At 31.9% G+C, this 17,189-nt stretch overlaps 1 protein-coding gene across 2 annotated transcripts in view; it reads right to left on the bottom strand.

Moving 5' to 3' along the window:
* Positions 1-8,564: 8,564 nt before the first annotated feature.
* Positions 8,565-17,189, bottom strand: part of LOC126884547 (zinc finger protein 271-like) — a 29,193-nt gene continuing 20,568 nt past the window's right edge. For both annotated transcript variants that reach the window (XM_050650503.1, XM_050650504.1), the window contains one exon: positions 8,565-12,947. In XM_050650503.1, the coding sequence (XP_050506460.1) occupies positions 10,864-12,947 (2,084 nt within the window). In that variant the 3' untranslated portion in view covers positions 8,565-10,863. The remainder of the gene's footprint in view (positions 12,948-17,189) is intronic.

Here is a 17,189-nt window from a genome sequence, read left to right as displayed (position 1 = left end):
AAATATACACTCTTTTGCATGTACTTAACTTACCTTATCTTAATCTGACAATTTCGAGTTTTTTTAAGGATAGATTTTTTTTTTCGGGCCCCCCTTAACGAACTCCCCTGTGTTAAGAGCCAATATATGGTAGAGGTACATCTGCAGGGTACCAGGTTTCTCACCATATGCTAATCTGACGCGCTCGAGTGACTGCAAAAATCCCCGCTTGGGCTCCCCTACCATAATATTAAAAGTGACATTCGCCAGTTGAACCGCCGTTGAACGGGTAAAGTAATGGGTGTTATTATTGTAATAATGTTTAAGGTCTTGTGAATTGTTATAGTACTTTATTCAATAATTATATTTTATAATTCAAAGTCATTGCTCTATTGTCCTTGCTTGACCTAACCCCTGCCATGAGGCCTCGTGTCCTTGTCCTGTGTCATCGTCTGTCAACAATCACTTCAAGTGATCTATGATCACAGGACTTTACATTTATGAGCTATTCAGCCTCATGACATCTTTCCCTTCCTATAAAGCAGAGAACTTACAACAATAAACTCAGAATAAAATATTATAAAATACTAATACTACCTACGACTAACAATAATATTAAGTGATTACAAAACTAGTACATCTCGAAATCATTATATCGAGTTGGGGGTTTAATTACTCTTTTACCTCTGGTAGGAAACTGATTCGGTACTTCACTCTCACAGGCCATTGATGTTGAAGGTTTGTTACTCTGATTATCATCAAGATCATCTTCTAATTTAATGTGATGTTTAGGCGTATTACTAGATGGTCTCAAGTGATATTTATTTCTTCTTACCAATGTTCCATTTTCTTTCTCAATAACATATGATCTTGGCTCTTGTAAACATTGCCTGACCACAGCAGGTTTCCATTGCCCATCTTCCCTTATAACAACGTTATCGCCTTCACTTAATTCTTCTCTTGCAGCTGTATTTCTATCATAGTAGTGCTTGTACAATTTTCTTTTGTCATCCAATTTATTCTTTTCACTTGTTAGGTCTACTTGTTCTGGTAAATATTTTTCATGTAAGACTGGAAGTTTGCTTCTAAGTCTACGACTATTCAAGAGTTGTGCTGGGGACTTGTCTGATCCTAACAGTGGTGTGTTCCTATATTCTAATAAAGCTAACTGAAGATCACCACACTTTCTGAGAATATTTTTAGCTATCTGAACAGCTCGTTCCGCCTGCCCATTTGATCTAGGATATCTAGGGCTAGATGTCACAAATTTAAAATTCCATTCTCTAGAGAATTCTCTACATTCCTTAGAGCCAAAAGGCATATTGTCAGATACAATTTCCAAAGGAATCCCATGAGTGGCAAACATGGTCTTAAATGATTTTATTATTGACTGGGATGTTTTGGACGGCAACAGAACAATTTCAATCCACTTTGTGAGATAATCCATTACAATTAAATAAGATGCTCCTCCGAACTCACAAATATCAGCCGCTAGCATTTGAAATGGAAGTTCTGGAATTTCTCTTAGTATTAATGGCTCTTTAACATTACTTCTGTGATATTTCTCACAATCAACACAATTTCTAACCAAATCCACTATGTCCTTATTCATATTTGGCCAGAACAACACTTGCCTTGCTCTTTGCTGTGTCTTTGTAACTCCAAAGTGTGTTTCATGAAGAAACTTTAACATCCTAGGCCTTAAAGAATCCGGAACTATAACTCTGTCCATATAAAATATCAAATCATTCAATATGTAGATGTCATGCCTAATACTAAAATAATCTTTTACTACATAAGGTACCCTCGAAGAGCATGACGGCCACCCTTTTTCACAAAAATCTTTGATCAATTGAAGTTTTTTATCCTGTTTAGTTTCAGCTATAAATTCCTCTCTCCTTTCATCTGTTATATTTATTGTATGCACTATTTCTGTTACAAAAGCATCATCCTCTACCTTTTCCTTCACAAAATTACGAGATAACAAATCAGCTATTAGCATTTCCTTGCCTGGCATATATTCCACAGTTAAGTCATATTTTAATAATTTTACCTTCATACGTTGTAGTCTAGGAGAATCTACTTCAGCTATGCCTTTCTTCATTATCGAAATCAATGGCTTATGATCTGTGAATACCTTAACTTCTCTACCATAAATATAATTATGAAATTTAGTACAAGAAAATAGGATTGCATTTAGTTCCTTTTCAATCTGGCTAAATCTAGTTTCACAATCAGTTAAAGACCTAGAAGCAAAAGATACCGGTTTATGATTCTGCAGTAATACACATCCCACGCCATTTTGACTTGAATCTGTTTGAATTATTATTGACTTATTTTCATCAAAATTTGCAAGAACTGGTGGTGAGCAAATTAACTTTTTTATTAAATTTAATGCGTCTGTGTGACTTTTAGTCCACACCCAAAGTGTATTCTTTTTTAACAATTCTCTTAATGGGGCTGATACATCCGATAAGTTTGGTATAAAACTGCGATGATAATTGATCATACCCAATATTTTTTGTAACTCTTTTTTATTATTGGGTTCTTTTAAATTAATAATAGCTTTTATTTTATCTAAGTCAGGTCTCATACCATTTTTATCAAATGTATTTCCCAAATATTTTACTTCAGACATTCTATATTGTATCTTATTAGAATTAAATTTTACCCCAATATTTCTAGCACGTTCCAATACTTCATTAAGGATTCTATCATGTTCTTTAAGACTATCAGCAAATATCAAAAGATCATCAAAATATATAAGACAGCCCTCAATATCACCAAAATTCTCTAAGTTAATTCTTTGAAAAAATTCGGGGGCAATATTTAGTCCAAATGGAAGTCTATCAAATTTCCAAATTCCAAAGGGAGTTCCAAATGCACAAACTCTACTGGACTCCTCATCTAGCTGAACTTGATAGAATCCCTCTTTAAAGTCTAAAACAGAAAAATAGCATTTGTTTTTTAACTTATTGCATATCTCTTCAATAGTAGGTATTAAGCAATATTCCTTTTCAAGCGCTTGGTTTAAATCTTTAGGATCCAAACAGATTCTTAACGTTTTATCAGGCTTTTCAACGATAACTAAATTGCTCAACCACTCAGTAGGACCCTCACATTTAGATATGATGCCACGTTTTTCTAAATCTAAAAGTGTGTTTTCTAATCTTTTTTTAATGGCTAAAGGGACCCTTCGTGGTGGTTTAGCTACAGGAACACAATTATCTTTAAGTTTTAGTTTACATTTTTGAGGACATTTGCCTAATCCAATGAATACATCACTATTTTGTTTAATAAAGGCACTTTTTGTTATGTTTAAATCTATGTTATCTACTCTTCGTATCAAATCTAAATCTAAGCATGATTTTAACCCTAAAATTGGTGTAAGGCTATCTTTAACTACAACAAATTCTAATAAATAATCAATATTTTTATATTTACAGACAAGTTTTATTGTACCAATAGGAACGACCTTAAAACCACCATATGTTTCAAGTATGACTTTAGTTTCTTTTAAATCATTAATTTTGCAAACTTTTTGAACAAAACCATTAGGCAAAATATTAACCTGTGCCCCTGTATCTATTTTAAAAGGTATATCAACATTACTAATTTTTAAATTTTCGATCCAGTCTTTATTATTTTTATTCTTGATTTCATTAACAGTGATTGATGATATCATAAAATCACCTACCTCGTTATTTTCACTTTCTTCCACTTGTACTTCTCTCACTAACCTGCTATGATAACACACTTTATCGAAATGGTTATTTTTACCGCACTTTCTGCACTTTTTTCCATATGCTGGACACCTCCTTGGCCCATGGACTCTCCCACAGTTTCTGCAGCTATATTCATCTCTAGAATTTGCACTCCTGAATGTTTGGACTGAATTTTGCCCCTGCTTGGCTTTACTCCCAATTGATTCAATTTTAACCTTCTCCAAGCTGTTCTGAACTTCTTTTATTTGAGCTTGGGATATTTCATGCATTTTACATATTTCAATAGCTTTAGCCAGATCTAAATTAATGGTCTTTAACATGTTTTGTTGTGCATCCTTACTATTAGTGCCTAATACTATTCTATCTCTTACCATTGAAGATGCTTCTGCTCCAAACTCACAATTTTTTACTTTGTTTTTTAAATCTGTTAAAAAGTGGTCAAACGGCTCTCTTTCTTCTTGAATGCGGTTGTAAAACACATATCTTTCATAGACCACGTTTTTTCTAGGCGTGACATAAGACTCAAATGCTTCCAATACATCTGCTAGCTTGCCTTTTTGGGCCTCCGTTAATTCCAAAGTGTTATAGATTTCAATGCCTTCTTCTCCAATTAGATTGAGTAAAATTGCTACCTTAACGTCATCACTTTTACCACTTTTTCCAGAGGCCATCAGATATATTTCAAAACTTTGTCTGAATCTTTTAAAATTTTCGGCCACATTTCCTTCAAATGACAATGTATTTGGTAACCTCACTTCCATGATTTTGGTTTATTTTCCACTAGACTGCGCCATGTAATAATGTTTAAGGTCTTGTGAATTGTTATAGTACTTTATTCAATAATTATATTTTATAATTCAAAGTCATTGCTCTATTGTCCTTGCTTGACCTAACCCCTGCCATGAGGCCTCGTGTCCTTGTCCTGTGTCATCGTCTGTCAACAATCACTTCAAGTGATCTATGATCACAGGACTTTACATTTATGAGCTATTCAGCCTCATGACAATTATCTATTCAAAAATAGCGAATAATGAGCATATTATTAAACGGTCGTAGAAACAAGATTTTTAAACATTTAATTTAAACTGTATTATTGCATTTTTAACACGTTTATAGAAAAAAACTATTAAAATTTGTTAGAATATACAAAAATAAAAGTAGATGTTATTCTATAGTTTGAATTTATGATTTACGTATTGGCAGTTTTGATGTAATGTCAAGAAAAATATAAAAATGGAATGTCAGTCAAGTTCAACTAAAAGTTTTTGTAGGTATTGTCCTGTAATTGAGAATGAATAAATTATATTTGTTGATATATGACGTTTGTAAAAAAAATATTGTATGATATAGGTGTTAAAAAGTTCATTTTTAAGGCACTCATGTGAATTGCAGAATGAGCAAAGCGAATCTTTCACATACGTGCCTTAAAATTGTGCTTTTAACATTTATATCATAAATAACTATTATTATAATTTTTGTGTATTTGGACTTGTCTACCTCGGGAATAAGATTATAAGTATATTAAAAGTATTTTATAATTCACTTCGTATGTTTGTCACGTATAAGTATATTAAAAGTATTTTATAATTCACTTCGTATGTTTGTCACTATATGTCTGAGAAATCTTGTAGCCTGTATAAACAAAATGGTTTAGCTCAGTGGTAGAGCGTTGGGCTGGAGATCAAGAGGTCCCCGGTTAAAATCCTGGTGTTTTCTAATCTTTTTTTCATTTTTGGTATTGTTTTAATAAACATTTTTGGAAAGTAGTAAGTAAAAATTAATTTAATATTTAAATAAAATACAAATAAACTGTCAGAAAGTATATTTATTTCATTGAAATCATATTTAGAAGTATAACTTCTTACGTGCGTAAAAAGTACAAACACATTATTTTTTTGTAAAATTTTTAAGTTTCTGTGTAAATATGGTGAATATTGTATACAAAAAAATGAGAACTGACCACTGGAACTGACAGACTTAACCGGTCTACCATTAGATGTTGCCAAGTTTCAACTTAATGGCTTGGCTATGCCACAGTATATCATGCATCATAAACATCATTTCGATTTTTATGATTTAAAAAAATCTCATTCCATATTATAGGTTCATTTTCATTTAAATCCAAAAATATTAAAATACTTTCATTGGTCTACTCCTACTCTATATTTACTATTTTCAGTATTTTCTACATTCTGAAGCAATAACTAAAATATTTTAAAAAGATAAAAAAGATCAAGGGAGGTTTTGTTTATATTTGATTCAGAGTTGAACAACCATCTCCATATAGCTATTTCAGCATCCTTATGCCTCATCGGTGAAGCTCAGAAAAGTGAAGCACAAAATATTTTAATAAACGATTAAATAAATTAAATTAGATATAAACTTTAACTCAACATTTAAAAACTTGCTTATGCTTGCACGAATATGTAAATGAGAATAAAAATATTCAAACGGCGAATATTTGTTTACTTTGAAGTGTTGAAAAGACCGACAACATTTAAAAACTTGCTTATGCTTGCACGAATATGTAAATGAGAATAAAAATATTCAAACGGCGAATATTTGTTTACTTTGAAGTGTTGAAAAGACCGAAAACGTACGGGATCACAACAAATATTCGACAAGCACTAAAATTGGTCAATGCCAAATAGCAAGCAACCCCTCCACACTAATAGGCAAATAGCGAGCACTTGTTCAGTATTTGCCAAATACCGCATGTCTGGCGCCGCCTTAATATTTACTAACACTAGGATTAAAAATTGTTTTATGTTAAAGGACTCTGCCCCAAGTGGGAGGTTGTATATTGGCTACCCACCCCGGTCGGCGCGGAACGACACGGATTATCTTTGAACGGATTATCTTTGTTGGAGTCTCCTTGCTCTCTTTCTTCCTTAGCTTCATCGTTTCAGTGACAACTCCAATGATCAAAAGTCAAACATTTTTTCATTCGTAATGGCTTTATGCATTAATTCTTGGGGCTCACCCAGAGGGGATACCCTATCCTCAGCTGCAGCGAGGTCCGCCCTGCATGATATACTTGGGGCGAACATATTAGATTTAAAATATATAAAAATATATAACACCGAAGGCCTCCGCTTGAGCCCCCTATTTGAGAGCTAATTAAGAAATTACAATAAATCTTCGTATCAAAGCAACAGTAAGATATGTAAAATAATCTAATAGTTTCGAGAAAAACACAATTGAAAATTTTACGAAACTTCAGTTCTTAGTACCTTTTTTATATTCGAATATTTACATGGAATTTTGTTTGAGTACCTAACTTTACAGGTGTCACATAACAGGTTATATTAATTCCCAAAAAAGTGAAAAATAATTGGGGAAAAAGTTACTTGTCCTACTGTTGCCCTAAAATAAGATAATCTATTTTTAACGATGTCCGTAAATTTTTGTTATATATATTTCACTGAAGTTTTGTTTAAAATTTTACACCTTCCAATACAAAGTACTTTTTTTCCAAAAATTTAAGAATGTAACAATAAAAATAATAAACAAAATAAAATAAAAAATGAATCTAGCGGATGCTGAAAGCTGTGAAAGTAAAAGCATATTGCATTTTCTTAAATCAGTGCGAAATTTCTAAAGTGGAATTTATCATGTAGGTATGTATTAATAATTTAACTTACCTTTTTTCTGTGCTTGATAAATCCCAGATAGTAAATCAGAATCAGTATCATTTTTCTTCGCTAAATACACTAAATACTGGCTTCTTCTAGATACAACTTAAGTTGGCTGAATTATTCATTTTTAGTCTTAACATACACATTTTAACATAAATGTAATAATAACTGTTGTGTAAGATTACTGAAAATATTATATTGTGACCGCAAGCCGGATAATATAAACAAAGACATATTTGCAATTAAGCAATAACTACATGGCAACACAGGTAGGATATATATGTGCGTAAGATAACTTAGTGTTGCATTATTATTTGTGACCAAAATGGGTAAATGACAAAATATAACTGTATGATATGTATGTTGTCTTAGTGTTGCATTATAACATTTGGGTTAAAGGGAATTAAGCTACACGATATGTAAAATTATGAAAAAACTATTTCACTTTTTAATTATCTAGAACTTTTTAGTTATCAACAGAAGTGTTTATTTCGAATCATTTGACATGGATATCTGGATATCACAAAAGTCATTTTTTACATATCATACTGTTGCTTTGAGGCGACGAAATATTGAATTTTATTAACTTAAAATTATAATTTATTTTTTAAATGTTACAAGCAAGTTTTGCATTGAAAATCAAGTCGACTGTTTTTTTAGATGAATTCTTCAATAACCAATTCATTAACATTTGGAATTTCTTGAATCTTTTTTTTTCAATTGACAACATTGCTAGAGCAGTGAGTCGATCCTAGCACATAGTACTTCTAAGGAAAGTTTTGATGCGTTTCAATGTAGAGAAACATCGTTCTGCTTCTGTGCTTGTCATTTTCATTTCTGAGAAAAATCTTTCTGCAAATTATTTTCAGTAAAAAATTTAAGCAAGTCAACTGCCCCGGAAATTTCTTTAAAATCGGATCTTCTATAATTTCCAATTCAGTCCTCAATTTGTTTTTGTTTAAAAATGGATAATTGGCAATTGCCGATTTCAATACCAACGTAGGAAAATTTGAGCTGTATAGTTCAAAATTTTCCACCGAAAATAATTTTGCTACTTCTAAATGTCCTGTAAATAAAAACCTTCTTTTAATCTCAGATAGCATATCGCGAGCTCAAGCGAGGGTGCTGCCGCTTATTTGGAACTAGAGGAATTGGGATGAAAATATAAACCAATCATCCGTTAATCTATGTATGAACGTCGTTTGAAAGATTGTCGGATGTGTTCATTTAATTAATAATTTATTTATATTAATTAATTACATCAATAACAATATTAATTATAGAAAAATACGTTATCCCAATTACATCGGCCATTTTCATGCAACTGCACTGCCACCTATAGTCGATTGAGTTCGCGAGTGTTTAGTCAAGAAATTCTGTCATTTTTCTTCCGTCTCCTAGATTGACTATCGTCAATGTTTCCAACTAGGTTTCTGTTATGGTGTGAGTATTATCACTTTCTTTTTGAATATTTTTTTCAAATTCAGTTAAGCATCGTTTTACGGTTACGGAATCAGTAGCGGTTTTTTGTATTTATGAATATAAGATGTCAACCTGGGGCATCAGACGATGAAAAACTTTCAACAAAAATACAAATTTAACATCATTCAGTAACCTCAAAAGTGCACCTGCTTTTGTTATAGTATCAGATTGCCTAGATGTTGATAGTATTCTTTCCATACTCTATTGGGGTTTCTCTATTTGCACATACCATGTTCACCGTTCTAATTTTAAAATTCCATCTTGTAGTAGATGCTGACGGAACCCTATTTCCCACAACTTCATCTAATATGGCAACTCTCCAAGGTGACTTTGAAAAAAAAAATAGTAGTGTCTCTCAAATCAGCAAAAAATATGCGCACATTAGTATTTATGCTTGTTGCCTGAGACATTAACAAATTTAACTGATGCGCATAACAATGTATATAATTGGCATATCTATATTTGTCTTTAATGAGTTTTTGCCATAGATATAACAGAATAGATTAGGCCAGTTCGAAAAATAGCGTAACGCGGAACAGTTCGGGTCGGTGGTCTATCTATCTCTCTCTACCGGCGCTTAGCTTTTTCTCTCTAGCATATCATGGCCGCCGCCGCCTGTGTGTCACTGTCGTTCCGTTATTCCCACCTCTTGGTAGATTCGCTCACACTCGCACGACAGACAAAGATAGCTAGACCACCTACTTGATATCGGCGTTACACCCCGATGCATTGAGTGGCATATGACTAGCCTGATCTATTTTCTTTACATATCTCTGGTTTTTGCACACCACCATGAACGCCACTCATAACACTTGCTCCGTCATAGCTTTGACAAATGAATTTATCGGTACTTGATAACACGCAACTTTTTTCTATGCAGCCAGCTAAGGTAACAGCATCGTGGTCATTTGGTTGTAAAAAAGTCCCAAATCTTTCAACAGCATTTGAACAGCGTTTTTATAAAGCACACTTGTTCGGATTACACTCTAACTGCAATCGAATAAAGGTGACATTTTGGCATAAACTGGTAACATTTATTTGACAGATGCGGTATTGACACTTCCGATTTGTAGAAGTATTGTTTTTATTATTTATTTTAACGTAAGATTATAACTTAAGTCTTGTGTACTATTTATAATGTTTTTGTTTAGTTACATTGAATATTAATTTATTTTGTTGTATAATCCACTTTGCAATAATTATGTGATATATTTCATTTAAAATGAATTCAAGAATTTTTTGAAATTGGGCAACAATGTTAACTTAGATCTCTGACGTAGATACTGACGTGCAACGGTATCTACCTTAGAATATAAAATAAATAGGAAGGAGTCTGTCATATATATCAACAACACCTTAAATTTCTAGCGGAATCGGCCATGGTGAACGTCTGTGGATGACTCACAAGTTTTTGTTAACGAGGTAGAAGGTATTTGTGTATTGAATCAGCTGAAGTTATTAGTATAATAAAATGTTATTTAACTGACTTTTCAACAAAATATTATATTAATACGTATTTTCTCTTGATCTATAGCTGTTTGTTTAACATCAAAGATGTAATAAAATCGTTAAGAATTTCTTTTCTTCCCTCTTTCAAAGGAACGTCACTGGAGATAGAAAGCAAATCTGACAGCTGATCGCCATTTGCAACCTCCTTTCTGGCTCATTTCGCATTGTACTCCTTCCTGGTTTATTTTATATTCTAAGGTATCTACAGTCGGAAAATGAAAGAATACCCATGAACAATCACATCAATCACATAATATTATTCAGATTATTAATAATCTATCTCTCTCGTTTGTTATTTATGGAAAAAACAGTAAATACAAAATATGTGATTGATGTGATCGTATTCTTTCATTTTTCCGACTGTATATAGTACGGACTGAATGTATTCTCAAATGTTTTTCCAAATTACTTGGTCCACTAAACTAACAAATTTGACACTTGTGAGATCTCTCTCTCTCTCTCTCTCTCTCGTGTGTATTCTCAGATGGATTCTCAAATTATTTGCTGCGGTGAAATGCTTAAAACAAATTTCAGACTTGTGACGTCGTTCCTCCAGTATGTATTCTCAAATGCCTTTTTAAAACAAATGCTGTACTAAACTGCTTGAAACAAATTTCACAATCGTGAGGCTTTTCTCCAGAGTGTATTCTCAGATGGTCTTTCAAAACACTTTCTCTAATAAACTGCTTAAAACAAATTTCACACTTATGAGGTCTTTCTCCAGTGTGTATTTTCAGATGGTCTTTCAAAACACTTGCTCTGACAAACTGCTTAAAACAGATTTCACACTTGTGAGGCTTTTCTCCAGTGTGTATTCTCAGATGGTTTTTCAAAGTAGTTTCTAAGGTGAATTGCTTAAAACAAATTTCACACTTGTGAGGCTTTTCTCCAGTGTGTATTCTCACATGGTTTGTCAAAGCAAATGTTGTAGTAAATTGCTTGAAACAAATTTCACATTTGTGAGGTCTTTCTCCTGTGTGTATTCTCATATGTTTTTTCAAAATACCTGCCTGAGTAAACTGCTTGAAACAAATTTCACACTTGTGAGGTCTTTCACCAGTATGTATTCTTAAATGGTTTTTCAAATTATTTGGTCCACTAAACTGTTTTAAACAAATTTCACACGTGTGAGGCATTTCTCCAGTATGTGATTTCAAATCAAATCTTTGTGTAAAACCACTTTCACACTTGTGAGGCTTTTCTCCAGTGTGTATTCTCAGATGGTTTTTCAAAGATGTTGCTAAGGTGAATCGCTTAAAACAAATTTCACACTTGTGAGGCTTTTCTCCAGTATGTGATCTAAAATGTACTTTCAAATCGCGTCTTTCCATAAACCCCTTGAAACAAATGTCACACTTGTGAGGTCTTTCTCCAGTGTGTATTTTCAAATGTTTTCTCAAATTACTTTGTCCCCTAAACTGTTTTAAACAAACTTCACACTTGTGAGGCTTTTCTCCAGTATGTGATCTAAAATGTACTTTCAAATCGCGTCTTTCTATAAACCCCTTGAAACAAATTTCACACTTGTGAGGTCTTTCTCCGATATGCACTTTCAAATGTTTTTTCAAACTACCTGATTCACTAAACCGTTTTAAACATATTTCACACTTGTAAGGCTTTTCTCCAGTATGTGATCTAAAATGTACTTGCAAATCGTGTCTTTCTGTAAACCTCTTGAAACAAATTTCACACTTGTGGGGCCTTTCTCCGATATGCACTCTCAAATGTTTTTTCAAACTACCTGATTCACTAAACTGTTTTAAACAAATTTCACACTTGTACGGTTTTTCTCCAGTGTGAACTCTCAAATGTTTTTTCAAACTACTTGATTCAATAAATTGTTTTAAACAAATTTCACACTTGTGAGGTCTATCTCCATATCTAGTGTGTATTTTCAGATGGAGTTTCAAAGTATTTTCTGTGGTGAATTGCTTAAAACAAATTTCACACTTGTGAGGCCGTTCTCCGGTATGTATTTTCAAATGCCTTTTTAAAACAAATGCTGAAGTATACTGCTTGAGACAAATTTCACACTTGTGAAGTCTTTCTCCAGTGTGTGTTTTCAGATGATCTTTCAAAACACTTGCTTTAACAAACGCCTTAAAACAAACGTCACACTTGTGAGGTCTTTCTCCAGTGTGTATTTTCAGATGGTCTTTCAAAACACTTGCTCTGACAAACTGCTTAAGACAAATTTCACATTGGTGAGGCTTTTCTCCAGTGTGTATTCTCAGATGGTTTTTCAAAGTAGTTGCTAAGGTGAATCGCTTAAAACAAATTTCACACTTGTGAGGCTTTTCTCCAGTGTGTAGTAGTACATGATTCTTCAAAGCAAATGTTGTAGCAAATTGCTTGAAACAAATTTCACACTTATGAGGTCTTTCTCCAGTGTGTGCTCTCAGATGTTTTTTCAAGGTACCTGCTTGATCAAACTGCCTGAAACAAATTTCACACTTGTGAGGTCTTTCTCCAGTGTGTGCTCTCAGATGTTTTCTTAAAGTACCTGCCCGATTAAACTGCTTGAAACAAATTTCACACTTGTAAGGTTTGTTGACAGTATGTACTCTCAGATGTTCTTTCACAGTTTCCATTGTATTTTCCTCTTGACGAATAACTGAAACAAAATCAACCATTAAATAAAATTGTCTGTATATGAGCTGTAAAATAGGCAAATATTAAGTACAGAACAAACAAATGTAGCTAATGGCATAATACTTTGAAGAAAATATTTCAGCGACTATCGTTAAAATTATAGAATAAAGCAGGGCTTCCCAAACTGTGCGTCGCGAGGCCCTGGGGCGTCGCGGCGTTGTCCCAGGGGCGTCGCGTGTCAGCGCGGACTTTTAATACAGAAAATATACATTTGTCTGGATAGTATGCAGGACTACAAGCTCTCATCAAAACCAAGGCTCCAAGTGTAAAATGGACACATTGTGTCATTCATAGAGAGGCCTTAGCAGCAAAGAACATTACAGCTGAATTAAGTGATGTGATGGATAGCATTATTAAAGTGGTGAACTACATTAAAACATGACCCGTGAAATCAGGTCTTTTCCATAAACATTGTGAAGAAATGGAGGCCGAGCACACCTCTTCAATTTATTATTGCAACTCTCGTTGGCTGTCCAAAGGCAACGTACTCGCATGTGTATATGAATTAAAAAAATGAAATTTTACATGTATATACATGTCATACAGAATCCCATAATGATGCGCAAAACTTTATTAATTCAGAGTTTATAATAAAATTAGCATACCCCTGTGACATATTTAACAAATTAAATGATCTTAATAAGTATTTAGAGGGAAATAATACTCATATTCTGCAGTTGGCAGATAAAATTACTGGGTTTCAGAAGTTGCTCTTATGCAAGAGAAAATAAGAAGATCAAGAAATTGACTGTTTTCCTGCTTTACAAGGTATTCTACAAGAAAAATCGATAGAAATCCTCGGTTCCTTTTTAAAAAATATGTTTACACAACACATGTTATCATTGAACGAACACTGAGAAATGTTTTCCCTAAAATCTGGAGCAATATGACTGGGTCAGACAGGATCCCTGCCTAGTCATTCACACCATCGACACTTTCAACAGAGGAAGAAGAACAACTGACAGAATTGTCATGTGATTCCAGCCTAAAGCTTCAACACGACAAGGACCTGTTTGAATTTTGGAGCTCAGTTTCTCATAATTATCATGCCATCAGCACTGCTCCATTAAAGGTTTTATTACCATTTGCGACTTCGTACTTGTGCGAAACGGGCTTTCTGCAGTTGCAGTAATTAAAAACAAGTACAGGTCAAACATAAAATTAGAAAAAGAAATTAGAGTGACAATTTCCAAATTGGAGCCCCGGTTTCATAAACTATGCTCAAAAAAGCAAGCACATCCCTCACATTAACCAGCCAGTTACATAAATAAATATCCCTTTTTATTTTTGTGCCTCTGTTTTGATTTCTTTCTTAATTTCTATAAAAATTATAAATAACCTGTTACTAGGCTAGTACTAAAATTGGTAAGTATTATTGGGGGTTGGGTTGAGGGGCGTCGCAAAAAAATAGCAAAGTCCCAAGGGCGTCACAGTACGAATAAGTTTGGGAATCCCTGGAATAAAGCATTGAGGGGGGGGGATGGTTTGAGAGCAACATTTCAAGCACATTTATATGATTTTTCTTTTTGAAAGTATGGTAGAACTATTTTATTTTTAAATTAAATAAACATACAAAAGTAACAATTCAAAGAATATTAAAAAAATGCAATGGAAAATATTGAAACATAAGCCAATGGTGGCAAAATTTTACAAACACCTCCAAAAAAATGGATTTTGCGGTGGAGGTCAGAACTCGTCATTGAATCAAATGATATAAAAAATTCAAAAAGATTTTATTAGCTTATGAGTTTATCTAGGTAAGGCTGTCGAGTTTTTTATTTTTAACGATTTTTTAGTTTTTGATATCACTGTGAAGTCAAGAAAACGAAATCTCTTGTAAAGACCGGGTGAAATTCAATATATTGTTACGAATTTAGTGACATATTTTTAGACACTTACATGTACAGGGTGCGCCAAACCTCTGGTTTTCTTTGATTACAGCTAAATTATGGGATATACAAAAAAATGTTTTTAACAAAATTAATGTATATTGAAGCCGTCTATAATCTAAAATTATTTTCAATTATACAGGGTGAGTTAGAACAACGGTACGAACCAAAGTTGTGTTTTTTTTTAAATGGAACACCCTATATATTAAATCATTTTTAAATATATTTTTTAAAAATATTAAGAATTTATATAAGGTATTATAGGCCTAAAGTTAACAATTTTCGAAATATGTACACTTTTATTGAGAAAAATGGTAATATTCAAAGGGGTGTGAATTAGGATTTCAAGGTAATAAAAATTTAAATGACATGTCAAAGTTTTTTTAGTATACTGTTATTTTTAAATAAATTAACATATTTGACATATAGCCATAAAATATACAGTGTGATCACTATTTGCAAATACAAAATTTTCTCATTTTTTTTAAATGGGACTCCTTGTATATTAGTATTGCCTTTTGCAGTAAATATTACAACCTTTCTTTTGGTATAAGGTTGTATGTACCTAGAATGTTTCGTTTTGTAGATATTTAAAAAAACTATAGATTTTACGTTTTTGCGGATTTTTATTAAAAATGTTTTTGAAAAAAAAAATTATAGTCTGGTTTTAGAAACATACAATAAAATAACAAATATTAAAATAAAAACGTAATTAGAGATTAAAATAAATCGTATACTAGTACAATTCAATTGACTTAATAACAAATTATTTTACAAAAAATATTTTACCATACTAATGAATGTATAAATTAGTTACCAAATTAAATAAACAACCAAATTTCATATCTACCCTAGTAATTTTTCTACCACAGTAACTTTCCTGTACCAAATTAATTGTTAGTTATATTGTATTTACGAGTAAGGTCAGTTAAACTTTTAATCTACCTTTTAAATTTACTTACATCTTGAGAACATAATAATTATAAAGTATGCTTTGAAACAAATGAATAATAAATGTATCAGCCAAATTATTTATTAATATAAATACATAGTATTAAATGGTGTCACAATAGCAGGTAATACTTTTGTAGTTGAAATTTTTGTAACAGTTTTTTATATTTTAAATTTTAATTTTTCATCCGAACAATTGGTGGATATGACATTTGTTTTGGGCGAAACCATTAGAAATTATTACCAGATTTTTTGACGACTACATAGATACTATTTACTTTATAATAATATACTTCTATAACGTTCATTTGTTTCAAAGCATACTTTATACGTTCTCAATATGTAGGTAAATTAAAAAGTTATTAACTGATCTTACTCATAAATACAATTTAACTTACAAAATTGGGTACAATAAAGTTACTAGGGTAGAAAAATTTCTAGGGTAGATTTTAAAATTGGTTGTTTAATTTAATAATTAATTAATTTTTATTAATTACTTATTAGTATGGTAAAATATTGTTTGTAACATAATTTTAAAGTTATTAAATTCAATTAAGTTGCACTTGCATACGTTTTATTTTAATCTTTAATTGCGTTTTTATTTTCATCTTTGATATTTTAGTGTATGTTTCTAAAACCAGATTTTGCAAAAAAATTTAATTAAAATTATCGCGGATATAAAATATCCGCGAAACGTAAAATCTATACATAGTTTTTTTTTTAAATATTTACAAAACCAAACATGCTATGTACATACAACCTTATGACAAAAGAAAGGTTGTAATATTTACTACAAAATGCAATACTAATATACAGGGTGTTCCTTTAAAAAAATGAGAAAATTTTATATTTGCAAATAGTGATCACACTGTATATTTTATGGCTATAAGTAAAATATATTAAATTATTTAAAAATGACACTATATTATAAAAACTTTGACTTACCACTTAAATTTTTATTACCTTGGAAACATAATCCACAGCCCTATAAATATTACCATTTTTCTTAATAAAAATGTAAATATTTCGAAAATAATTAACTTTAGGCCTATAAGACCTTATACTAATTTTTCATATTTTTAATAACTATATTTAAAAATGGTCTAATATATAGGGTGTTCCATTTAAAAAAAAACACAACTTTGGTTCGTACCGTCGCTCTGACTCACCCTGTATAATCGAAAATAATTTTAAATTCGATATACATTAGTTTTGTTAAAAACATTTTTTTGTATATCCCATCGTTTAGCCGTAATCAAAGAAAACCAGAGGTTTGGCGCACCCTGTATATTCCATAAAAAGCATGCGACACGATTAAATTATAACTGAATCCTCTTCAACTAAATTGTCTCTATAAATACTAT

This window comes from Diabrotica virgifera, chromosome 5 (genome assembly GCF_917563875.1).
Source record: "Diabrotica virgifera virgifera chromosome 5, PGI_DIABVI_V3a".
NCBI classification, from domain to species: Eukaryota; Metazoa; Arthropoda; class Insecta; order Coleoptera; family Chrysomelidae; genus Diabrotica; species Diabrotica virgifera.
This window is presented reverse-complemented; position numbering and strand designations above follow the sequence as displayed.